General features: G+C 42.7%; 2 protein-coding genes across 3 annotated transcripts; both read left to right on the top strand.

Annotated features, from left to right (window-relative positions):
• Nucleotides 1–9: 9 nt before the first annotated feature.
• Nucleotides 10–3635, top strand: aldh7a1 (aldehyde dehydrogenase 7 family, member A1). Its single transcript, XM_085266072.1, has 2 exons — nt 10–87; nt 1532–3635. Exon 2 carries the CDS (start codon nt 1537–1539, stop codon nt 3163–3165), a length of 1629 nt encoding a protein of 542 aa, XP_085122198.1. The 5' UTR covers nt 10–87; nt 1532–1536; the 3' UTR covers nt 3166–3635.
• Nucleotides 3636–5874: 2239 nt separating this feature from the next.
• LOC146546266 (guanine nucleotide-binding protein subunit beta-4) lies at nt 5875–27055 on the top strand. Of its 2 annotated transcripts, none has more exons than XM_085263594.1 (10): nt 5875–5996; nt 15403–15581; nt 15869–15907; nt 16257–16363; nt 19482–19545; nt 19894–20056; nt 20837–20903; nt 21131–21332; nt 21960–22176; nt 22705–27055. In XM_085263594.1, exons 2-10 carry the CDS (start codon nt 15525–15527, stop codon nt 22809–22811), a joined length of 1023 nt encoding a protein of 340 aa, XP_085119720.1. In that variant the 5' UTR covers nt 5875–5996; nt 15403–15524; the 3' UTR covers nt 22812–27055. The 2 variants fall into 2 exon arrangements, with proteins under 2 accessions (XP_085119720.1, XP_085119719.1); XM_085263593.1 differs by lacking the exon at nt 5875–5996 and adding an exon at nt 10966–11193.

The following is a 27055-nucleotide window of genomic DNA, read 5'->3' as shown; positions in this document are numbered from 1 at the left end:
ACTTCCGTTTCCACGGTGATAGTCGGAAGTGACTGCGAGTACTTCCATGCTTTGGAGTGGACGTGGCCCTGAGGATTTCATATCGACGTGAGTTAAAACTCGTCATAAGTGTCTCAAATGTAACTTTAAAGATTAAAAATCGATGCACGGATCGTGCACGTGCAGACTTGATGAGTACACGCTGGTGTTGGTGAATGAAAAGTGGAGGACCTTGAGTCACGGTCACGGTCAGACTCAAAACATTGACTGTTCTAAGCGAGCATGTCCACGCTGAAAAAGCAGCAGCGCTGTTGTACGGACACGCTTATATTAGAAAATCGGAAATGCAATCCTTAGATTACACGTTATGCGTCATCATTGTCCAGCTTTTGCAACTCAATCCAAGTTTTCCAGCCTCGTGTTTGTCCGGTGTTGGGTTAATTGCGCAAGCGCACGGTGGAAATGGTTAAGGAACTTGCTGGACAGTAGCAGAGTAGCCTCAGGAAAGGTGTTTATATAACTGTGCCTCTTCTCGATTTCTAATTACTAAAATACACTTTTTATGTAATATGTAGGTTCATACATGTCGCAATAGTGATGTTTACCATGTTATTAATTCAAAGTTAATATGAATATATCTTTGAAAGTTTTATCTTTTTATGGATTACTTATGAGGCCCAGTTGGCTCTTGTTTGTTAACAACCTGCAATATTAGACCAAGACAGTAACACTGGTTGTGCGATAAAAAGCATGTATTTTTGTTATTGATTAATTTAAATCAATTTGCTTTTTTTTTTTTTCCATCCATAAAACATCAGAAAATTGGAGATAGCTCTGTTGTTTCAAGGTGGTATCATCAAAATGTTCCTTTGGCTAATAATGACACATCAATAAGATTATGTTTACTTTTTAAAGAGTATGAAACTTAGCACTTGTTAATTTTTTTTGCCTTAATGTTAGCTATAGGTTCATTGGTTGATTTATAGATTAATTAATGAGTTGAATTAGTTGTAGTAACAAAGTCAACACAGTCCGGTGGGTTACACATTCACCTAACAGAGTCTCTCTGAGACTTCGTCAGAAAGGCCACTCTTTACAAAAATCCGACAGCCAGCACTGCCTGCTGTGGTGACCCTTTGTGAATACAGGGAGCAGCTGAAGGTCGCTTCGTTAATAATAACGTCTTGCATTACAAGACCTACATTATGTTCACATTTTTATTTTTGTGGAAAGTTATGAAAAATAGCTCATTTTATTAGATCTAAATATTTAAAGCCAAATGTTAAATGTTGCAGTGAAGCTGGCGGCTCATCACCCTGTAGGGGAAAAATATCAAACCTTTTTGGGTCTTTTCAGCCTTTCAAATGTAGTTTAGGTTTTTTGCTGCCTTTATATAACTTTAAGCTCCATTGTTGTATGGAGGATTTAAGACATCTCTTTTAGGTCTAGAATGTAGTTTTCATTCCTTTTTTCACTTTAAAGCTGAAATGTCAATAATTATTTCTGAATTCTCTTTAGTGCAAAATAAATTTTTAACTTTGCTTCCTTCCAGCATTCATGCAGCGCTGCACCACACTGACCCTTGCTCGGCACAGCAGGCTCCTCTTAAGAAGTAAATTTGCACTTGCCCAGTGCCAGCAGTCAGCAGCTATGTCAAGTCTCCTGATCAACCAGCCCAAATACGCGTGGCTCAAAGAGCTGGGTTTGTCTGAGGACAACCCAGGTGTTTACAACGGTAGCTGGGGAGGTAGTGGGGAGGTTATCACGTCATACTGCCCTGCCAACAATGAGCCGATTGCCAGAGTTACCCAGGCTACTTTGGCGGAGTATGAAGAGACTGTTCAGAAGACGAAGGAGGCTTGGAAGTTGTGGGCAGACATTCCCGCTCCTAAAAGAGCGGAGATTGTGAGACAGATTGGGGATGCATTGAGAAAAAAGATTAAAGTACTTGGAAGTCTGGTGTCACTGGAAATGGGCAAAATCTATGTTGAGGGAGTTGGTGAAGTTCAGGAGTACGTTGACGTCTGTGATTATGCAGTTGGTCTGTCTAGAATGATCGGCGGGCCCATCCTGCCTTCAGAGAGACCGGGTCACGCCCTCATTGAACAGTGGAACCCAGTCGGCCTGGTCGGCATTATCACCGCCTTCAACTTCCCCGTAGCTGTCTACGGCTGGAACAACGCCATCGCTCTGACCTGCGGCAACGTCTGCCTCTGGAAAGGAGCTCCGACCACTCCTCTCACAAGTGTTGCAGTTACCAAGATCGTGGCTGAGGTGCTGGAGCAGAACAATCTCCCTGGCTCAATCTGCTCCATGACCTGTGGCGGAGCAGATATCGGCACGGCCATGGCAAAGGATGAGCGTGTGGATCTGTTGTCCTTTACTGGCAGCACTTATGTTGGCAAGATGGTGGCCATGATGGTGCAAGAAAGGTTTGGGCGCAAGCTGCTGGAGCTCGGTGGCAACAACGCCATTATCGTGTTTGAAGATGCTGACCTGAATCTCGTGGTGCCCTCTGCCGTCTTCGCTTCCGTCGGAACCGCTGGCCAGCGCTGCACCACAACCAGGAGGTTGATGCTGCACGAGAGCGTTCATGACACAGTGGTTGAAAGCCTCGCCAAGGCCTATAAACAAGTCCGCATCGGAGACCCCTGGGACCCCAGCACTCTCTATGGTCCTCTGCACACCAAGCAAGCTGTCGAGCAGTACCTGGCTGCCATCGAGCAGGCAAAGCAGCAGGGCGGCACTGTGGTGTGTGGAGGAAAGGTGATGGACCGTCCTGGAAATTATGTGGAGCCCACCATCATTACAGGACTGGCTCATGATGCCTCTATTGTCCACACCGAAACCTTTGTCCCCATCCTGTATGTCCTGAAGTTCAAGACAGAGGAGGAGGCATTTGCCTGGAACAATGAGGTGAAGCAGGGTCTGTCCAGCAGCATCTTTACCAAAGATCTAGGCCGGGTTTTCCGTTGGCTTGGCCCCAGAGGGTCAGATTGTGGCATCGTAAATGTCAACATTCCCACGAGCGGAGCAGAGATCGGAGGAGCTTTTGGTGGGGAGAAACATACAGGCGGTGGAAGAGAGTCAGGCAGTGATTCATGGAAGCAGTACATGAGGCGCTCGACATGCACAATCAATTACAGCAAGGATCTTCCTCTGGCCCAGGGAATCAAGTTTGAGTGAGCCAGCCGGCTTTAAGCGTCGATGAGCCCCGAGGACAACACTAAATAGTTTGAATGGCCAAGTGAAATGCATGGTAATGCATTTGCATTCAGAAAGGTCAGCTTGTGTTTAGATCTGTCTCAGTCACATAGGATAAGTGTATCTGTATGAATGTAGTTTAAAAATATTCTGGATTTAAAACAGTTTCAGGAGTTTTTGTTCAAGGTTAAATTTTCCCCCAAATGTGTGCACCTTTCTACAAGCACTTAATGAAGTTTGGCTAATCGATCAATTACAATCGTTACATTTTGGAAGAAAAACTAGACAAAGTTGTAAATGTGTCGATCGTTGCAGTTCACCATTAACAGAAATGTTGCGTAGTCAACACTGGCTGTTTTGCACCCAGTTAACACATGAATATACTGTAATTTCTATAATACACAGTATTTTCCAGGCAACCAAACAACAATAAAAGGCAATGGGTTGACATGTGTACTGTCTGTGGATATTTCGTATTTTAATGCTTTCACTGAGAGAACCCAAGTGCAATAGTCAAATCCCAGTAAAATTTGGATCATGAACATATATCTTCTTCTTTAAACAAATAATGTGTGCTGTAATAATTTCCATGTTCGACATGCACTGACAAGGAAGTTACTCCCGTGACTTGGGCCTGTCCTGGAACACAGACGCTCAGATTTGGATGGGGGGTTAGAGGCCAGGTCAGTGCCTTTTTGGCTCTTTGGTTTATAATAAACAACCATGAAATTGTTCTTCAGTGGAAAAAGCGTTGTCGGTGCATTTTTCCCACGCTGGGCGAAAAGGTGACTGGGAAAATCTCTCTGCAGGTACACATCAGTGTAATGTCCAATAAAGGCCAGGTTTTGTGAAAAAGTTGGAAAGAGATGATCAAAGTTATTAGCCTGTTGCATTTTAATGTGACTGACTTTGAAAATGAAAGTTTTTAGTTGAGCTCATCTTATTTTTTTTAGAATTACAATCCTGGATTTTAGTTAAGATGTACACAGAGGGACGAGAAGATAAAAATCATATATAAACAAGCAGCGTACATATTTATTATATTTGACATGGTTTAATTTTATGGAACTTTGCAGCTGCTGATTACTGCGATGATTCAGTCGACATGGTATGATATGCTCTGAGCACTGTTTAAATACTGTCACGTTGTTAGGTACAACAAAGGGACATCTGTTGAACTGCTCGTTAATGCAAATATCAGACAGTCACAAGGCAGCAGCTCTATTTAGGCATGTAGACACATCCAAGCATCAGAATGGGGAAGAAAGGTAATTTTGAGCGACTGAGCCAGACTGTTTTAATCTAATAAGAAGCAACTCAAATATCACTAAGGTAGGCAGAAGAGCATCTCTGAACAACCAGCACCTCTGATGCTACACCTGATGCTACTCTCGGCAAGAACAGGTAACAACTCAGCCTCACCATAACTGGCAACGGAATATTGGAAAGATGCTAGCTGGTCCGATGAGTCTTCTGTGTGACATCCAGATGGTGGGGTCAGATGTTGGGGTGAATGACATGAAAGCATGGATCCACTGTGCTTTCTATTAATGCTTCAGTCTGCTGGTACTCTAATAGTGTGAGGGATGTTTTTATGGCACACTTTGGACCCCTCAGTACCAACTGATCATCATTTAACCACACCCTACCTGAGTGCTGTTGCTGACCGTGTCCATCAGCAACAACACTCAGCGGTTGCTAAAGGAAATAGCTCGCCTGTATTAGCACAGTGTAGCCGTCTTCTGCTTCCAGCAGGAGAGTGAGCTGTGGCACAAAGCTCGGGTAATCTCAAACTGGGTTTTTGAACATGACAATGAGTGACTGTACTCAAATGACCTCAAGTCACCAGATCTCAATCCATTAGAGCACCTGTGAGATTTAGTGGAACAGACGTCACGCATTTGCTGCTATTATGTAAAAATGGACCACAATCTCAGAAGGATGCTGTTGAATCGACCCATTTCATTTTTGTCTTAGAATATTCTAAACCGTTACAGAAAGGAAGCACATACTGGACAAAAGTGTTACTGTGGGAATGGATCATTTACAAAAATGGTGTAGACATGAGGCAGTGTATAAGCAAGTATATACAGGCTGTGTATGAATAGAAGCGCGTTTCTGCCATTAAAAATAAATCTTAAAAAATTTACCAGGTAAAGCAATTAAGCAGTAATTTTCTCAGTTTTGAGTTATTGTGTTGGATATTTTTAAATTGAAATTCTAAGAAATTAACTCAAAATTTTGACTCACAAATGGAAAAAAAAAGGGTTTTTTTCGGTGACAGAAACAAGTTTTCATATACAGGAATGGTAAAATAAGAAGTCACACAGATGTCTCAAACTATAAATGCTCATGTTTGAAGATGCGCGTCAGAATCATGTCAAAGGTTGATGAGTATTTTGGAGCCAATTTTGTTTATGCTGTTCTTCTAGGAAGCCCTGTATGAAAACACGTGTGGCCACCTCCCAAGGGACCTGCAACAAGTTTTTTGGTGGGAAAGTAAAAAAAACTGGGATTATTCTTTCATTTCTATTTATTTACATTCTTCAACTAGTACTGAAGAAATCAACTCTGTCCCTTTAATAGAAAAATTACTCCATCGGCTATCCTTTGTCTCCCCCCCATATATCATCACCCTCCCACTCAGTAGCTCTCCATCCTCTAGCTCTCCATTTGCTGCTCCTCCTGGCAGCATCTACACTCACGGCTGAAAGGAAGAACTGAAACCACGGCGCTCTGTGCGACTCATAATCCATGCCATTTAGGACATATGCAGAAACAGCCACTTCCCCTCCTCATCTGCACTGGAAAAGGTAGAAAAGCTTTCATTCTTTTTTTTTTTTTAATGTCAAGCTTTTTGATTCACAGCAATGATGTATTGGCGCAGTAACCTCTATATTTACCAGGGAAAATGTACTTACTCAGGAATACTGTATACATTTAAGTACAAATGAGAATATTCCTACTGTTTTAATATAATATTTAAATATTTTTTTACATAGAAAAATTATGTTTCCAAGGCTAAAGTCTGCAGTATAAACCTTACTAAAACTCAGATATTTTTCTGGCACTTAACTCACCTTTTGGTGTTTGCAGTGTAATAGAGGAAACGCTGGTGACTGTGGTGTTTAGTGAGGTTGTGAACTCAGACTTTGTACCTGGTATAAAGTTGGTTTTGAGGCAGTGCAGAGGTGAACTGTAGATCTTATCTCATGTTAAAAATCTGTGGTGCACCAAAATGTCAAGTCAAAAAAAAAGGGAAAGAAATAGTGTGCTCGTGGTAATAAATTAATGATCATGTGGCGTTGGAGGGTTGAAGCTGTTTGGCGGCCTCTGCAAAGGGTGGTATTAGCACACCAAGGTTATTCCTCACTCCCCCAATACTGATGTGTGATCGACTTCTTTGGAAACTCATAGCATGTTGGTTCATGCTTTGTGCTGCTTGTTGCACCCCTGGTTTACAGAAGTGTCTGGGATTCCCCTGGACCGAAACACTCTCACTTCTTCTGTTTGCACATTTCCTCCGCAGCTTCTCCCTAAATCAAAAGATTAAGGGTTGCTCTTCCTTAATGTAATTGAGGGTGTCGTTTGATTAATAAATGTGGAAATTGTGTACTTTTGAAACCCACAGTGAAAATATAGCATCAAAAAATATGCGGCTTTTCAACAAATAGATAAATTTTTGGACACTAGTACATTTATTTGATTTTAACATGGATATTCACATTATAGAAAAACACTTTTGCTCTAAATTTTTCTTCTTGTAATTTAATGTTGTGTGCTGGAGACATAAAGCTTCGTGGGCAAAAAAAAAAAATTAAACCTGATTTTATTCTATGTGAGAAAGTCAATGATGTCATAATAATGGCATCGCACAGATCTATGCATATAGATGTATTATCTTCTCCAAAATGGACACAGTGTCACTTCTGTATTACATGTCCATACTTCTGTTTTGCTCTACCAATGTGGACAGCAGCAGTACATGACTTCACAGTCGTTGATCGAGGAGAGTGTGATTCCCAGCACAACACGCGAGGCATGATCACAGAAGGGTTCTTCGCCAAGCTGCTGCTGTGTGACACTCTCATGGCCCAGGAATAGCACTGAGATTAGACAAGAACCTAAACCCTTCATGTTATTTTTATGAGTTCATAATGACATCAATTGCCAAGACCCCCGAAGCGTCAAAACCATGGCAGAGCTGAAGACACAGTGTCTCCTCACCTCTTCTGTAAATATTGACAACAATTTGAACATAAACTTTCGAATTAGGATTCACTCCAGAAGCCTGTTGTTACTGATTTTCTGTCCAGTTCTTGTGTAATTTGGCAAACCTCAGCCTTCACCTCTCTCTGTTTCCCTTCCTTAAGAATGGCTCTTGACAGACACCTTTCCTCTGAGACCATTTGTGAGACTTGAACATAAGATGCATCTCTCAAATGCATCATGTGTCAGGTCTTTCCTAGATTTGATTCGCATACTGATCCTCTGCTGTAGATAGTTTTTGTAGGCCAGTCTCCTACATTTTTTTTAATAACGCACTGCACACTATGCTGAGATATGCCATGTTTTTGCACCACGTATTGCACCCAAAGCAGACAATGTCCAAAGAAAAAGTTTGAAAGACCTTCGGGAAGCCTGGACCCACTGCTCCAGAAAGCAGCCTGGCTCTTTGGAAGCAAAACATAACGGAATGAGGAGTGGCACAGCACTTTGACAAATGACACAGAGGTCACAGGACAGGATATAGACCATTATGTGTCCAAATGCAGAGATTGTTCTCCATCAAGCTTTTACTCAAAATACATAATTTAACAAGAGCCAATGAAGGCTAAGCTGTGGCAGTCTGCAAGTAAACCCAGAATTTGCCAACATCTATTTCCCTCATCACACAGAGTGAGACAGGACTGGTGAGCTCAGCAAGGCACGCATATTTTAAGTCACTTTGCACTCTTCAAGAGGGCCTTTTTTTCAATAATCCATTATGCATAGCAGCTCTGGCTCTCCCTGGTATTTCTCCTACCTTTTTGACGTCAGTTGCCATTTGTGAGGGTTACCCTGACAACGGCCTGCCTCCCCGGGAGATGTCTGGTGGATAAGACGGCCCCGATAAAGCCTTTTACTGTTGCTACACATTTTAATTGCCTCTGATACTGTGAAAGTATTACATGGGGGTGTGATGGCATGTGGCCTAAAATCGAAACATCGGGATTAAAAAAAACCCAACATTTAGGAGGTGGGGGATTGACGTCCCGTTATCTCCACTCGATCGGATCCCCCACGTTTTGGGGTCATTATTGAGCAGTCCTGTGAAACTGAATTGGATATGATAGATCTATTTTTGAGCACACTGTTCTACACAAGACACATGCATTACCCAGTTTAAAAATGTCATATATAAAGGTGGTGTAATATGAGAAAAGATCACTGGAATTCCCCTGAACAATATGCACACAGATTTATGATATGAGGCAGAAAGATCAGATATTATCCTGGTGATTTTATATTATTATTATTTATTATTTATTAACTAAAATGAAAAACAAACCCTAACCCCCTCCCCTTATGGATTTCCAAAAACGTCAGTGATAATACGCTGAAATGTATTATTACAGCATGCTGAGAATTTTGTATCCACGCTGACAAACAGAAAAATCTAAATTGTGCCGACCTGTTGATGGTTTTGGGATGACTTGTAGTCAGCAGTATACAGGTATGTCAGTTCTTGCTGTTTCTCCTATGCCATAAAATCATTGTAAAATTCAAATGATGTTATTCACTTGCATGACTGCTATGCTTTGAGCTGTGTTGCTAAATTCGAATAAATGCAAAAATGTACAACAACACGACAAAGCTACTGTACACAATACCTGTTCCAGGCTCCAGGAAACTATTTATAGCCTCGGCAACATGTGTGTCTTTCTTTTTTTCACACACCAGGCTATTGATGTTCTATTTTTACAGTGTCAATTTGCTCCCCCCAACCCAACCCTGCTTCTTCCTTCCTGGTTGCTAAGCAATGGACCAAGGGACCTGATTGGCCTAGGATGTGCTTTTGGACACACTGACTGCGATTCTCAGCTGGTTAATGAATTCAGTCTTTTTTGCTCACTATACAGAGAGAACACAAGCTGACTTCTTCTTAGGCAGTTATCTTCCATTTAAAACCAATCTCTGATCCAAAACACTACAAAAACACAAAACAAAAAAAACGACAGCACTCAGTGTTGACTAATGTAGCACATGACTAGAGCTGAGCTGTAGCGGTGTTCAGGCTGCATGATTTAGCTCTACCTTGTGCAATTAGGAGTCTATTTTTGCATAACTTCAGACATGATCTGACAAAACGCTAAAGGGTGACCCAGTATTATGTCATCTGTGAAACCGGCTGGCTTAAACTTGTTAGTACAACTTTACAAGCACGCTATAAATGAAACAGTAATACTAAATCCACTTAAATGTTCTGATTATCTTTATTATGACTGATAAGATGTATTTTCTATAACACATGGGCAAATTATTGATTGTGGTTTTGGCAGGTGTCATCCTACGGATCGAATTTCTATTTTGCTAAATGCTGTAGAATGTGTGGTTTTAATGTATGAATACAGGCTAATGAATAAAACATACTGTGAATAATATCCTGTTCCGAGGCTGTGCAAATTAACACTGTAAAATAAAGAAAATGTAATCCCATTGGCACTAATGGCAAACCATCCAAGGCATATGTCTCTGCTATCATGGTAATCCTAATCCTCATACTACTGCTGTGTGTATGAATTAAATTAGACTTAATCTGCCCCCATGCAACTCCGAAAGGAAACCAGGCGCTGGAAAACTTTCATCTCCTTTCCATTGATTATGGCTCGTGCAGAGATATGGAAAAGCCTATCCCACTGCTCCCTTTCATTGGCCCCATTAAATATTCATCCTGTCCTAATGGAGAGAGATCGTTTTCAATGAACCCACTGCAGGCCAACTGCTGTGTGCCAGGGTGAGACTTGGCACAGCTGTCTCCTGAGGGATTTCAGTTTGTTTTAGACAGATTTATAATTCTAACTCACTCATTAGATTTGTCTGAATAGTAAAGCAACGAAATCCATTAAACTGTCAAGAAACCAAAGGATGACTAGAGAAAGTAGACAAATATTTCTGCTACTTTGATGATGAAGAGCGAGCTATGTTTGTCATACACATTTTAGAGCTGCACTTACCACTCATTTTTGATTTTGATTAATCGGTTCATTTCTTGTCTGGCCTTTCACGGTGCGAAGCTCTACAGCAGACCTGCAGGTACCTTCACGTCTCAGCCATCGCTAGTCTATGTGGTCACAACTGTTGCTGTTGACAGACTACATTCGTGAAGTTGTTAAAAACACTGCAGTCTCCTCACCTTTCACTTCTACTGCAGTGTCTGCGTTATTTACTCAGTTTGTATTTGAATGAGAGGGCAAAGGTGGAGTTTGCAAACCTTAGATGACTGTCGTTTGAATCACTACAATGACTGGCTTTTTAGGTCTAATATTTGTTTCCTGTATCCCATTCGGTTCCTTTTTGTAGAGGGAGCTGCCAGACGGTACCATTTCGCCCGTAGGGTGTACGAGTCATTATAGATATTTTTAGAGCTAGTTAAAGTGTTGTTAATGATTCCTCGAGATTATTGACGTAATTATAACTAATTTAGTACGACATTGTTACACTACAAGTTGTTGTATTAACAAGGAAACATGAATATGAATGTGTCATGTAGCGGGCACCCCTCAGCGTAGGCTGTTGCTATGTTCCCACTTTCATGGGTGTGGTGATTAGCCTGCTTGGTGAAAATTTTAGTCAAATCCGACACGAGTCGCGCTCGCTTCTGACCATTTAAACCGATTAAAACGGGCTTAAAATTAGCACGGCTCCCTTTGCGATTCCCTCACAGCTGTGGCCATGGTTGTCGTGTGAAAACGGATCGGTGTGACTCGGACTGAAGGACGGACGGAGCCCCAAACCGCCTGTTTTCAGGTGAGGACGTGCACTCAAGTCTTGATATTTTGGTGGCGTTTTTTTTTTTATTTTTCTTTTACAAACGCTATTTCCTGCTCTGGTCGCGGCTGTTTTTGTTTGTTTTACATTGAGCTCGGCTGATATGCAAAAACCGCCGTTAGCTGGTTCGCTCCAGGCAGCAGTGTTGAAATAACTGTTCCCGGGCTGCGCTGTTTTCTTTCTCTAAGCTAAAAGCTTTACGTTGTTGAAATTTCTCTGCTCACCAAACGCGGCCTTTTACACACTGTCAGGCGGAACTGTAGGGGCAAAACCCTTCACTGGGCAGACAGCAGTTCAGATATTTCCATTTCATACATCTGGTTCTCTCATATGTGGCTGCGTAGATTTTCTTTTCCTTTTCTACTAAATATACATGACAGCCTTCCTCTGAGCATCAACTGGTGCCGCGCCGTTTGGCTCCTGCTCTTTGGTCCGTGTGTCACGGATGTATTCAGTGTCTTTACACGTTTGTAAAAATGGAATACATTTTGCTTTTGGTCTTTGCATAGTAAAGTGTTTCACTGTTTAAACAAAAAGCTTTTAAATGTGGGGAAAGCTAGACCGGCTAGCTGATTGGTCGATAAGATGATCGGAAGGATGACCACAAATGTCCGCAGCTCGGTGTTTCGCAGAGGTTCATGTCCTACTATAAACTGAGTATGCTCGGGTTTGGGCCTCTGCTTTGACCCAGAGCAGTGTGACGCTTTGGGGGGATTTTATTTAAGCATTAACCTACTTCAGAACGAGTGTGGAAGCAATGAAATCATAATCATGGCGCATATTTCCTGTGCAGTTTCATATGTGCTCTAGTTATTGCAGGAAGCCTCACCATACGGGACATTTTTCAGATATTTGCTTCATTCTCTAGATGTCTGGAATAGTCTGTAGGTCACCTGAACAAGTTCACACCTGTGGAGTTGCCCTGCTGCCTCCTACTCATTTCAGTAGGTGCACATTCACTACAAATCACGTTTTGTCTTTTTGGTGTGTTTTCTAACAAATAACCCAGCACGTGGCATCAGCTGAAGACAAACAAACAAAAAATCTAATACTAGTCAATCTTATCTAGTAATCGGAAGCTCGGTGGTTCGATCCCAGATATTGATGCCTTCATCTGAGGGTGATAGAGCACTTAGACAAAGCAAAAAGACCTTGTGTGAACAAGGCATATTGTATAAAGTGCTTTGAGTGCTCGCTAGACAAGAGCCTGAAAAACGTTGGTTTAGAGCACTGATTGATTCCAAGTAATTAAAATTTTATCACAAGGTGTAAGTCATTCTTTTTAATAATAAGAGGATTTGTGCTGTATACAGGTATAAGATATGATTTCAGAAGTCATAATATGGACAACTTACTGTAAGCACTGGTATAAGGTGCTCACAGCAGGCCCAAGTGTGTCCACACCTGGATGTTGGTAAACCTCCTGCTCATTTTATTTTGCCGTGCCCCTAAAGCTGCTGCTCTGTTAACCAAACTAGACCACTGTGTGTTCTCACAGTTGGATTTTTCTGATTCAGATCTCATAGGATTTGCCTTTGGAGTTCCCATGCTGTCCTTAGGTGTAGTTCTGCCTTAACATGAACTACTGTGTCTGTGTGTCTGCAGGAGCAGACACTGAACAGTCTGACACGGATGTAGAGTTTAGTGAGCGAGCAGTGAACTTATGTGTCTTGGAGTTGGATACAGTTCAGATAACGTTTGTATTCCTCACACATGATAAACACAGACAGGTTCGCAGTATTGATTAAGTCATAAAAGCAGCAACAGCAGCCAGTATCATAGTCAAACTATTAAACTATTAATTAACATTCAAAGAAACTAAAAACAGTGAGTTTAAAAAAAAAAAAAAGATTATTATACTGCAGGCTTTGAGGCCATGTGTGTTTTTTCTGTTACTGTAACAAATCTAAATGTCATTTTAATATATTGTAGTTTTTATTTATTTTATAGATTTCTCGTGTCTTAATTAAAATGTTCTTTGTCCTGATGATTTGATGCTTTGTGAAACACTTTGTGAACTATATTGATCAGTACTTAAGTCATTACTCCTTACATTTGATTGCTGCTGTTAATGAGAAGTTATTAGATAAAAGTCACTTTGGCTTTATAGCTAAACATTTTGTGCACAAACACTGAGTGATGCTTAAGCTGTTTGTTGAGATTATTCTCAGTGATTTACCAGGTGACACATTCACCTGTAATGTGAAAGCTCTGCGGTATGAGACCAGGAGGAGACACACCCGGGCTCGGGGCATCAGCAGCTAGTGCTGGGCCCAGGCCTGGAGTCTTTGCACGATCAAAGATGCACATCTGTCCGCTGTCCTGATCCTTTGGGAAATAAGGGAGCAGCCGAAAATGCCTGTGGTCAGTTTTCAAAATAAAATGTAGCGTTTGTGATTATTTCCACCAGTGCCTTTCTGTCTTACATGTCCACAGTTTGAAGCAGGCAGCAGATGTTTTATCCCAGTTTAGGCACCGCGGTGTCCTGTCGGCCACTGGGAGCACCAGGCTGAACAAGATGAATGAATGCACGGAGGACTGTGTGCTTGGATGTTGTGCAGAGAAGTAGCAATTGTGGCCTCCCGTGGCCTATCGCAGAGGCCCCAAATGTGGCGGCGGTGCCAAGCAGACCTATCTGCTATACTGGCACCACATACTAAACAATGGGCAGCTGCAACACACAGCTCCGCTTTTGTTGCGGCTGATCCTGGGCCATGATCTAGGTCTTTGTAGGCCAGCTCACTGGCTGCACGCATGACTCAAATCACACAAGTGGAGGGAAAAAATACACACATACACAAACGACCCGAGTTTCACAACTGTAAGTCACTACACGTAAATGTTGTATGAGCGTGTGTTTTGCCTGTCTTTGTGCTTACGACAGCACTTTCATGTGTTCTGTTTTAGCTGCTGAATGAATAATAATCACTACTGGAATATGAACATTCATGTGACACTCCCATAAATCAGTGCTTGCAGTTTTATTCTGGTTGGATATCCTTCTGTCTGTCAGCATTATGAAGCTGAATTATTTCTCACGTCATCTCCCAGCATAACCAGGAGGTGGAGAAGGTCAAACTGGGTGTTATGGTCCTCCACGAGAGGCACATGGTGACGTGGCAGAGAGGTACAGGGTAGTGGATCCAAAGCAGTGATAGCGTGGGTGCACATCACTGGAGAGCTGACGCCCAGACCCTTCTTAGTGGGGGTTGCGTCAGCTGGAGAAGCAGTGCCTGTCAAAGACCCCGTTGGCTGAGCCAAGGCCACGACGAGCAGTCGAGGTCTCTGTTGTGTCAGTGCAGTGGAAAAACGGGCCAAAACCAGCTCAAGTGATGTCGAGATAAAAGTCATCTGAACTGTATAAACATCTTATCATTATCTTATGTTGTTTACCTGCCTTTTTTTCCACGATTGTGCTCATGAATTACCTCGTGTACCACGGCTTTAAAGCATCTGCAAAACTGAAGCTGAAACACAAACATCCTCCTCGTTACATCTGCACTGTTTCCTGTGAAGAGGAAAGACTGAACTTGGTTTAATTGTTGAATTTTAGAAAACGGGACTAAAAATGTAATCTCCCTGAGTTTGTCTTCTGGACTGTGAAACAGAGTGGAAAGTCAGGGGGCGGGGCGAGGTATGTTGGAGCCGTGTGGAGGGGGGGTTGCTGTCCAAACATTTCCAAGGAGTGTGTAAGTGCTCTGTGACCCACATTCAGACTCCCCAAGGTAAAGGAAGTGGCAACCGGCATGTGCGCGTGCATGTTTGTGCGCATGCATCTGCAAAGGGATGACGCACTTAACCCTGACACACACATTTAGATAGACACTCACACACAAACTAAAAAATATATGCTTTCTTTCCCCACTTGGACATGTTATCAAATAGACAATCCAGATCTGCCCACAGTACACAACAGAGCACATTCAACACAAAAACACAGACTGCGGGCGGAGCAGCCAGTGCAATGCAGCAACACAAAAGGCTGATTGAGCCAGTAAAGGTCAGAGCCTGGCTCAGATGGCCTTTTGAACCAGACTGAGGAGGGTGTTTGAAGAGCCAGACCACCCTTGGAGCTCCGCCCGGCCCCACCCTCTGCAGCACCTTCTTCTTTGGTGTGAACCCAAACAGGATACTTGTGTTTGTTTCCCATCCTTCAACCTAAAAGTGTTTCTTCTGTCTTTCTTGCAGGCGTCAGCTGGTAAAGTGTGCGTGAGTGCGTGTGTGTGTGTGTGTGTGCGTGTGAGTTTGCATGCGTGTGTTTTCCCAGCGTAATCGGTGTTTGGAGCAGAGCGTGGCCCATCAGCGAAACAATGAGCGAGCTGGAACAATTGCGACAGGAAGCTGAGCAACTACGCAATCAGATTCGGGTACGACGACATGCTGTTTGTGCTTTTTTGTTTATATTGTTGTTGTTGTTTTTGTGTGTGTGCATACATCACACGTGCGCCTCTGTGTGTTCACTGCATGCAGCGACACTGTGACGTGTGTAACTTTTGTCAGACCGTCACTTGAATAAACATCAGTCGGTCTGTGTGATTGCTGTTTGATCATCTCTGCGACTGGCGGTGAATCACAGCAGGTTTAAACACATTGATGAGCCGTTTGCTACGTGGTGGTTGAATACGCTAACATTTCCCGTTTTGTTACGTTGCAGGATGCCAGAAAAGCCTGCAGTGACTCCACTCTGTCACAGGTACGAGTTTAAGGTTACTATATATCTATAAATGCATTTACCATTCGGTTCATTGGTAGATCTTTTTGCCACACGTGTTACTTGTGAATAATGTGTGAAAAATTACATAAATTTGATCAATTATATCTCATGTAAATCAGAATAAAAACCGGGGATCTCAGTGTGTCAGTATTTACACATGCTGTCATTGGATCCATATAAATATCCCACAGACGTGCAGCAGCGTGAGCTCGTCTAACGTTCGCCCCGCTGCCTCGTCGACAGATAATGGCCTGTTTTTGGTGTCCACTGATGAGTGTGTGTGAGCCTTCTAGTGTAACCGCTGACACTTCTTCCTGTGTTTTGGCAGATCACAGCTGGTCTGGACTCGGTGGGCCGGATACAGATGCGGACGCGACGCACTCTCAGGGGCCACCTGGCCAAGATCTATGCAATGCACTGGGGGAGTGACTCCAGGTAGTGTGCTGGTTATACAGACAACAGAATTATTAACTGCAGCCAGGATGTGAAATTCACTCGAGCAATGTTCTTTTTCTGCTCTTTCATTGAGCGTCTGCTTACTACTAGAGATGGCACGATACCACTTTTTTATGTCCGATACGATATCATAAATTTGGATATCTGCCGATACCGATATGAATCCGATATAGTGTTTTTTAATCAACAAAACTGTTTTTTAAATATCTTGCTGCATTTTGTATAAGTTCATACTCAAGTTTAAAACAACAACTACACTAAAGCTATTCTGTTATACCTGTATGCAAAAAAAATGTTTCATAGTTCAGCAATACTGATCAATCTAATAAACTTAAACCTACACCATCCTCCCTATTCTGGTATTTTAAAGAGTACTTAGCGTAAATATTAAGCAGCCTAACTAATAGGGTTCCAACTCCCAGCAACAAAAATAAATAAATAAAAAATAGGGAACCACCCCTCACGCTCCACCTCATGATGCTTAATCGACGTAATCAACCTTAATTTGATGCAGTGTGAAAAAAAAATGCACAGAAATCAATTATTTTTCAAGAAATATTAAATAGATTCAACATCTTTCTTCAACAAAATTGCAGACTGCACAGATGGTACCTTCCCAAAGGAAAAAGTACTATAGCTTACTAGGGTATATTAGACTTAACAGTTACTATATACAGTAATGGACTTCTATTCATTTTGCATCAAATTAAAACTTTGTGTGTCAGATAATTATTTATTAAAAGCTCGACATTTTAAATGAGAATAAGAAAGAAAAGTATGTCTTTGTGCCCCCTTTTCCCTGTTCATGCCCTATCGGCCCCCCTGGCTAAACTTTGCTAGATCCGCCCCTGCACAGTTACATCAGCTACGTAGAAAAAGATCCTGGAGTAGAAAGTAATATTAAATAAATTCTAACAGCAGCTGATCAAGCTTAAACGTGCTGCTGTTGTTCAGCCGCTGGTTTCCTCTTTCTGGTGCAAAGTGGGCCAAAAACAAACCAGAGAGATGGACTCGCGTCAGAAAAGCCGATCAGCTGATCATTAAGCAGTTTCATGATTGAAGTAGCAGCAAGAAGAGGCAGTCGCTCCATATATCGCTTGTTAAGCTTAACGTGGGAATGCTTTACAAACATTCAGAGATGGACTTACACACTTGCTTTACTTCTCTCGGGATAACTTTGTCGGAGATGAAATGCCGGGTTGCTAGCGAAGCTCCACATGCTATCCAGACCACCGACAGGTCCCGCATGCCACAGCCGCTCTATCACGTGATGCATACTGCTCCGAGTGCTAACGTTCTGAGGCGAGTTACGGCGTGTCGCAAGTTTTGTGAGGTGCTTTCGTGATATTTAATGGATCGGATTACATTTTTTATTTTTCTCCGATATCCGATCCAGTAATTTAGGTCAGTATCGGACCGATACTGATACGTAATATCGGATCGGTCCATCTCTACTTACTACGGCTTTGGTTTTTGTTGTATTGGAGCATTCGTACATTAATCACTCAGCTGTTTTCTGCTGGAGGAGTCCAGAGCAGTGAATGTTGGACTTGTATTCACTGAGATGCTGCTTCGCCTGATGGCATCTTTTCTGAATTGGCAGTAGTTGATCTGCTTTGTCTCTAGCTGGCAGTGCTGGCACTGAATTTGAGTTCTGGTTGGTCAGTAACAGAATGACCGTGGTCAGACTACATGGAGTCTGCCTGTGGGGCTGATGGTCTGCTTTTTATTGAAATCAAATATGAACACACCTTTAGAAAGCAGTCATAACCATAAATCCTCAGTCACATCCTGGGTTAATCTCTGTTGATGCTTCATTTATACAACATTTATTAACAGTTTGTAGACCAACACAAGCTCCAGGTGAAAGTGTGCTGCACAGCAAAAATGAATTTACAGTCGTGAGGTTCACAACCTCTCGTATTTATTGCTGTTAAAAATTGTATCTTTGTGTGTGTGTGTCACTCTCTTTCTTTGTGTCTGTCTTCCAATGCAATGCACTGGTGCAGTGACGACAGTCCCAGGTGTGGGGCTAAACTACTACCACTACTGCTGTTCATGTTTTTACTGCTACCTGTCTATTAATATGACTAATACCACCATACATGGGACGAGCACCGTTTTACTGTGAGCACAATAGTAATCGCAGCTACCACAGCTTATTTAATAATCTTCTTAAGGATGCAGTTTGTAAGTTCCTAAAATCAGAACATTTTTAAAAATAATTAATATATTTCAAATTTTACCAGTGAGGAAATCTTCAGCTGTCGCTACATGCACTGAGTGCTCGATGAATTCAAGCTTACAAACTGCCTTTTTAACGGTTTGCTGCAGTTATGAGCACTGAGACGGAGCAGTTAATGTCACCATGAGTGTGCATGCACATCACTAATCCTTAGGCAATACGTTGGTAGATACAGATTAATAAGTGTCTCTGTTTTTGTAGTTAGTAGTTTTTATTAACATAAGATGCAGTTTCATTAGAAGGTTCTGCTCAGATGCACAGGTGTGTCCTCGTTGGTGTGTAGGTGTGAATGTGTGCCTGGGTGTGCCTCGCACCCTCCAGGTGACCCTGCAGGTGGCCACTGTTTGTTTTGTATACAGCTACTGACATTTGAGCATGATAGCTCTCCTCTTGATTTGTACCGCAGCACCAACAAGCTACTTCCTGTCCCCGGAGAGATGGAAACACCCAGTCAGGATAGGAGGGAGGGGTTCCAGCTGTTTGTGCATCTGCACCATCTGTAGATCTCGCCCTATCGTACCCATCTCTGACTCCACCTTTTCTCGGGGCTATTTTTGCTGCCGATACATTTAGCCGCCCCACCTCTGCTTCTTTCTAGCGCTTTCCCACCCGACAGTAGACTTTTATGTAACTGGGGTAATAAATATTCCACAGAGTGGGACATTACCTGGGACGAAGAGGCTTCCAGCGGGAGAAGAAGTGAGAGCGTTGTAACCAGGCTGACAGTGCAGCGCAGTAACTTGCAAGGCTGGCTCTCATTGCTTTTAATGAAACTGGGTGCATGCAGCTTAGCTCGTGTAGGCTTTTCACCACGAGCTCAGAGTCACGCTGCTCTTCTCACCTCATTTTTAGGTTACTTGTCAGTGCATCACAAGATGGGAAGCTAATCATCTGGGACAGCTACACAACAAATAAGGTTTGATTATTTTTGTTGTGATTTTTGTAACATCTACAACTGCACCTGCATTAAGATCCAACCCAGTGCAACGTAAAATAGTGATTTCAGACCCTCATCTCTCACGTATGCATCAGTTAATTATGGCTTCTACTTTCTTTATTTTATTTTGTTTGCAACAGCACCAGATGAAGAAATAGAAGAATCCATCCTTTCATTTCCTTTTTACTTAAGTTCCTATAAGTGAAAATAATGTTTTGATCTAATTTTCATCAGTTGAACTCAGCCTTGAAGCTTTTAGTCAAACTAAGGCGCCACATGAAGCGCTTTCACTGTATTTAATAACGAAATCACTTTCCTTTTAATCAGATGCACGCCATCCCTCTGCGCTCTTCATGGGTGATGACGTGCGCCTACGCCCCTTCTGGAAACTACGTGGCCTGTGGAGGTTTGGACAACATCTGCTCCATATACAGCCTGAAGACCCGCGAAGGCAACGTGCGCGTCACCAGAGAGCTACCTGGACACACAGGTAAGCACACGCTCAGCCAAGAAACAAATACAGACGGTTAATTACAAACGAGCACTAGAGCCACATGAAGGGGAAAAGTTAGTGAAACTGTCCGTCAGAGTCTCAGAAAGTCATCGTTTGTGTTTTAGCTCGTAAACACAGGGTGGGGATAAGTGTGAGGATGTTGGGGAGCTCTGCAGAAAGCTGCAGCGATCAGAAGGAAAACCAGAACTGATCCGAAACGTTTGAGTCGTCTCACTAACTCATCTACATGAGCCGGTTTAGAGGCTGGCGTGGAGTCGTTTGATTCATCAATCTTCACATTTCAACTTTATTCTCAGAATGAATAATATTTTTCTTAATGTGGCCCTGATACTCTGTCATAATTCACAGACCCTCAATAAGATCTTTCATATTTCTTTCTTTTTTATTATTTGTTGCTTTTATCGGAGAGTGAAGATTAGACAGGTGAGTCTGGGGGAGGGAGAGACCAGCGACCCTTATATTTATTTATTCTGTTTTCATATTAAACATTTGAATCCAATCTGACTTCTGTACTGTAGCTGTAGATCCTGCATGTCCTGGCTGACGGGGGCCATAAGGGCTTTTCTACAGTGTAGTGGCTCACACCTCCCCAGTTTGATTTCAGGAGGAGACATTAATCCCTTTAGGGTTGCATTAGGAAGCACAGCCAGTGTGAAACATGTGGAAGAGCTGACAGTAGGAGAGAGGAAGTACACAGTGTGAGTGGGGAGCACACAGGAGTCCTCGTCTCATCTGGAACCTTCTGTTTGCCTCCAGGTTATTTGTCCTGCTGCCGTTTCTTGGATGATAACCAGATACTCACCAGCTCTGGAGACACCACCTGGTGAGCAGTTTAAACCATTCAAATATTCCAGTGATGTTTCGCAGTAGACTGCGGACGCTCTTACGAGCTGCGTAACGTGCATGTTGTCATCACAGGAGGTTTGTAAAGCTGCGTGCAGAGCCTTTGATCACTGCGATGATATTGCAATACGATCCATGAATGAGAAAGTCTAATAAAGCATATTTTTCATAAAGAATTCATATGTCTTTCCTGCTTCCTTGTTGCAGTGCATTGTGGGACATAGAGACGGGCCAGCAAACTACAAGCTTCTCTGGCCATACAGGCGATGTGATGAGCTTGTCTTTGAGCCCGGACTACAAGACCTTTGTGTCGGGAGCCTGCGACGCCACTTCCAAGCTGTGGGACATCCGCGACGGCATGTGCAGGCAGTCGTTCACCGGCCACGTGTCTGACATCAATGCCGTCAGCGTGAGTACCCGAGATTTAATCGCAAGGAGACGTGGGAGCGTCGGTGATCACAAAGACTATTGCAGATTGATTATGTTTCAGCATTTTAGAAGTAAATGTGACCTGGTGTTTATCTTTTTTATGAGCGCTTCCGCGTAGCAGACTTCTAGGAAAATTGTGGGCTGATCCTGTGTTTATTCCAAACAAACGGCTGTCACCGTAGCCTGACAGAGAACCGGGATAATACTGGAGCAAATGTTGAGCAGGAAGAGCACCCAGCCAAAGAGGGTGGAGGGTGAAGTCTGACTGAAATGTATTAATAAAGTTATCATTTAGTCAAATGAAAAAGGCTCATTTTAAAAACCTGAAGACGACGTGAAGCCTGGTTAAAGTTCACGGCCTTTATGTCAGCATGATGAAAGCAGAGCGAGTGACAGACTGAAGCTGAGCACCTTCCTGTGGAGGAGCAGTGACATCAGTGTTTGACAACAATAATCATCAGTGTGTTGGTTGTCATGCTTCCTGTATTATAATCTTTTCCTGGCAGTGTAAAACAGGCATCGTCATAGAAACGACTTCCTTAGAGACAAAACCCTGAAAACGTACAATTCATCACTTATCTGCGCGATCCATGTCCCCCCCCGACAGTTTTTCCCCAATGGGAATGCCTTTGGGACGGGCTCTGATGACGCCACCTGCAGGCTGTTTGATCTGCGTGCAGACCAGGAGCTGATGACGTACAGCCACGACAACATTATCTGTGGCATCACCTCCGTGGCGTTCTCCAAGAGCGGCCGCCTGCTCCTGGCCGGCTATGATGACTTCAACTGCAACGTCTGGGACACGCTGAAGGGCGAGCGTGCAGGTGAGTCACACCTGAACTCTGATTGTGGGTTCTCTACTACTGACAAATGTCAAGAACTTATTCAGCTCCTGTAAACAGTTTGTGTTCATGAAGACGCCCATGTGACTTTTTAACGATCGGTGGCGTCTGTCAGCTAATGACGTGCACGTCAGTGAACCTTGCTGCTTGTGCAAATACAGCATTTCAGATTTCTTATTGTTCAACAGCAGGGTCCGACTGGTCCCATTAAGGTTGTGGTATTATTTAGAGTTGAAGGACTCAGATGAAGTGAGGGAAATGCACGCAAACTGAATTCAACTCTTCTGAAGTGTGTTTATTTAAATTCAAACCAGCGAAACCAGTGGACTTTTGTTTTCGACGAGATAACGGATGTAAAACACGAGCTGATAAATACAGACATCATGAAGGCCTGCATCACTTATACAGCTGATGTTTTAAAGTCACTGCTGACCTGCAGTCTCGATTCTCAGTGGGATGGAGGTTTGTTTTGACCCTACCTGTGACTGTGGTTTGTTTTTCACCCTCCAGGTGTGTTAGCGGGCCACGACAACAGAGTGAGCTGCTTAGGAGTGACGGGCGACGGCATGGCTGTGGCCACCGGCTCCTGGGACAGTTTCCTCCGGATCTGGAATTAAACGAGCCTGTCATACTCAAAAACTACCCCCTCCTCCCTCCACAACCCCACCCGGCATATCCCAACTCATCACTGGGCGGGTGCACACACTGTGTTAGCTGACTCTCCTTAACTCAGCCCCCAGTTATCATCTCTGCTGGTGACCTGTGAGAAAGCACCAGATGTTTAGTTTTGTTCACCGAGCTGTTGCTCAGCAGCAGAAGTCAGAGCGTCCAGGAAAAATGTTACAGAAAAGAAGATTTGGTCCTCACACGAATAATTTTCCAAAGGTATGTGTTACCATGACTAACAACATGATTAGCATCGGTGTCTAACATGTACATTTATATATAAAGACAGTATATACATATATATGTATAGCATTGTGTGTGTATATATGCATCATATATGCATATATAATGTGTATGTATATATTTTTTTAGATTATTTCCAGCCCTTGAGTTGTTTTTTTTTTTTATAAATATCATTTTTGATATTGTATTTTATTTTGAATGGACATACTCATGTAATGCAACAAGATGCCAAATCGTGTGGGAGTTTAAACGGATACAAAGCAGTGTAATGTTTCCAAATTTTCCCGTTGATTTAGTGGCACCGATTCATCGTGCAGGAAAACAGGATCTGACACCTAAACCAAAAATCAAACTCACCTTATTCACCTGTATCTCTGTGTCATGGTTACAGGTGGTGACATCATTCATGCACCCTGTACCTGTAAATGTTGCATTCATGTCAATGATGGCTGTGATCGCTCTCTTTTTAAAAAAAGAACAAAAACCAACAAAAAAAGCCTGAATCCCAGCGTTCCCACCAGTCTTTTATTTTGGAAGGAAGTGATTGGAGTGCTGTGGTTTAAGTCTGGATCCAGCTTTAACCCCAACGTAGAAACTGGTGAATTGTAGACTCAGATAGAAAACTTTATTTTATCCGAGGCCCTGCTTGAGTAGACTGTGGATGCTCAGGGGGCCGCTTCGGTCGCAATGATAGGATTGAAGGAGGTCGTTGCATCCCTGTTTCGTGCGGCCTACGCAATCTGAGATCACGCACCGCCCTTCAAATGACGCCGGTGTCCTTGCGCTGCAAGTGGACACCTTATCCCCGAGCGGCCTTTTAAAGGAGGAGCTTCATGTCAGGACCGCCAAGGACATTAGTGAGTCCATCAGAAGGAGGGATGACTTCCACAGCTCACCGTGACGTTTCTTTTCAATGAAGGATGGGTTGTTTGTCATTAACAAGGTGTGTGACTGGAACCATGGCAGCCACTCCCAAAGTCACAGCAGTGCCACCACAGGCCTGTAACAAGAAGAAAAAACAAAACTACACATTTTTAAGGGTTTAACACTTTCACTGTTTTCAACAGAAACATTATGAACTGTTACATATGGCAAGTGAAATGTACACTTAGTAGAGAGCTAGAAAAGCACTCATGAACTGTAGTACAAATGTTAAACCGTCGAGCACACGTGACTTATTTACACATAGACGTGGTAATTCTGATTTAAGTATTTTCTTATCGTGCATCTTCCATTATTCTCAGCTCCTTAAAAGGCTTTAAACACTCACACATGTGACGTGTGTGAGTTGGACCTATCCATCAGCTGTCTCAGGTGCCTATTTATAGATGTAAACATTGAGCCGCACGGCTGGATAACGAGGGTTGGTGCACCTGTGGATGTGGAGCTATCGTGTCTCCATTCTGCCTTACGATATCATTCATAATCGGAGGTTAAACTAGCTTCAGCTACCGTAATGTTTTTCTCTCACGCTTCCTGTTTAGGCGCTGATCAATAAGAACGTTTTCCCCGTAGAACACTACAAAACGAAGGCGTGCCTGCAGAAAACCCACCGCAACACCACAGACGGCTTAGAACGAGTGCTCAGCAGCACCTTTTATACAACTCTGCTTTCTAATATTACTACTGCAGATCAGTTTGTAGTATGTGTGAGATGCCCGTTTGCCCCCGTGTCAGTCTACTGACCCGCTGCTTCGTCACAGCTTTGCATCATGAAAGTCCTTTTTCAGCAAATGTTAAAAAGCAGTTCTAGTTTTTGAACCTGAGAATATCTTTGTGAGGTGTGTGTGGGGTGTAATCTGATGACGTTTGTGGATAACGTATAGATCCAAGTGTTAGACTGGTGCCAAAGTTACCCACAGACCTTGAGCTGTGAACTGAAAACTACACGTTAGCTCACTGTACTCCAGTGGCAGCCTCCTCCTCTTCCTCCATCAAATCAAAAGTCACCTCAGCGTCTGATTTTAAATCCAGTCTGGTGTTTGATGATCAAACAGGGCGGCTGCTTACATGTGATGGTGATGATGAGGAGAGGACGATGAGTTTTCCCAGAGTGCTGACAGAGCTCATTTTTCTATTCAGGTCGGTGGACATAAGGTGTTCACGGGTCCTCAGCTTGAATTTAAAGAAGCAGTATGAAATTTTAGGAAATGTGCTTTCTTGCAGTCGTATCAGAATATTAAAGTTAATTAAAATGTCACTGGATGCCACTGTAAATACAAACTAATATTCAGACTGTCACAGAAACCAGACAACATAATACATGAATGGGTTTGTTTTTCCAATTTATTGCTTAAAAATGTATTGAGACATTTCTTTCACTGGGAAAAATTCACAGTAACGATGTGCAAGTCTCAAACTCACAAAACCACACATATCAGACGTGATGCATCAGGGTTAAACAGCCAATTCATCACCAGGAACATCCAAAGCCTCCATCCTGGTGTTTGTGATAAGAGTGTGGCCTTCAAACTGCACGATCGTGGGTTAATTACTTGACACTCGTGTGTCATTAGCATAACGTGACCAAAATGTACAAATTAGACTTTATTTATTAATCTAGTGTGACTCTGAGCAGCTGAGTCTGTAAACTGGTAGAGGTGCATTGTCTGTGATGCCTGACAGTAACTAGATGCTGCGTGTTTGTGTTCAGCTTCATAACGGCCTTTGTCACAATTAAAAGTGCTTCACTTAATGAGGAAAAACACTTTTCTCAACATTTTTCCTGTAAAAACAGAAACAACTTCAAGATTAAATGGACTCGTATTCATACTACCTGAGCTGCATTCAGCCATAGCGCTTTATTCTGAGATCCACACAATGAAGAATAATGAAAGGCAGGGTTTCCTAGAGAGGCAAACGATGACTGTACAGAAATATGCAGCCTCTAAATATTGTTGAGATTTTGCCTTCCTTTCGGCGCTTTTAAAGAATAAATAGGATCCATCTCTGCCATCTTAGCGTGCGAGTCCCCGTGCCAGGAAGTGAGTAGACACCTTCCCCACAATGTTGAGCTGTTCCTTTAGTTTTTTCACTTTCATTTGCCAACATTAGCTGTGAAAAAAAAAACACCTCAGCCCTTAACAGCTTAAAAGGAAGGGAGTGTGTGTGTGTGTGTGTGTGTGGGGGGGGGGTGTTGTCTGCATTACTGACAGTGACTTAGCAGACAACCATCGTGTCGCTCTGTAATTCAGCACTATTAGCAGCTGGAACCCGGGAACAGTAATCCTTTTATGTGCCTGTGCCGTTCGCTCATGCAAGTAGAGCAGGAAATTCTTCAGTCAAAAAAAAAAACAAATACAGGTGCTTGACTTCATCTAACTGTTGTATTTACCTGAAGTCTTTTCCATCCCCGCAGCCCTACGTGATGTCCTTATTTGATACTTTTAGAGTCCAAAAGTACCAAAAACCGCAGTGTGTTCATTATTGAAGTAGACTTGACTGCACGCTGTTGTTTTTCAGCAGCTTTGGCGCATGCAGTGCAGATGTTGAACCTCAGAGCAGGCTTGCAAACGTCATTGCTGCACGCGTTCGCAGTATTTTTGACAAAGGCCGTGCAAGTTCATCAGAAAATGGAAAAGTTGTTTCTGAAAGTCGCTCATCGGAGGAAAAAAGTATTCCCCATTAGCATTACAGGACCACCGCCGCCACCGCATGGTCACAAGAAAATGCACTGCCCTTCAAATCTACTTTGACTTACTGTTCTGAAACTTCCTTCGTTTGATTTTTATTTATTATGTTTTAAGCCAGTAAAGACCAGGGACTTGGTGCCATGATAATTCTCTTACAGTGCTATTGTGTGAAATTATAATCACTTGTTATGGAATAATTTTTATAGTCTTTTTTTCACACCAGACCTTTTTTTTTTTTTTTGTATTTGTACAGTGGCGTGGTGATACTGATATGTTGCCATGAATTATTGTAACCAATAAAAAGCTTTTAACCAAGAAAA

Source organism: Mchenga conophoros, linkage group LG23 (assembly GCF_057382185.1).
Source record: "Mchenga conophoros isolate Kocher_MC1m ecotype Shallow Benthic linkage group LG23, M_conophoros_male_GT1.1, whole genome shotgun sequence".
Taxonomy (NCBI): domain Eukaryota; kingdom Metazoa; phylum Chordata; class Actinopteri; order Cichliformes; family Cichlidae; genus Mchenga; species Mchenga conophoros.
This window is presented reverse-complemented; position numbering and strand designations above follow the sequence as displayed.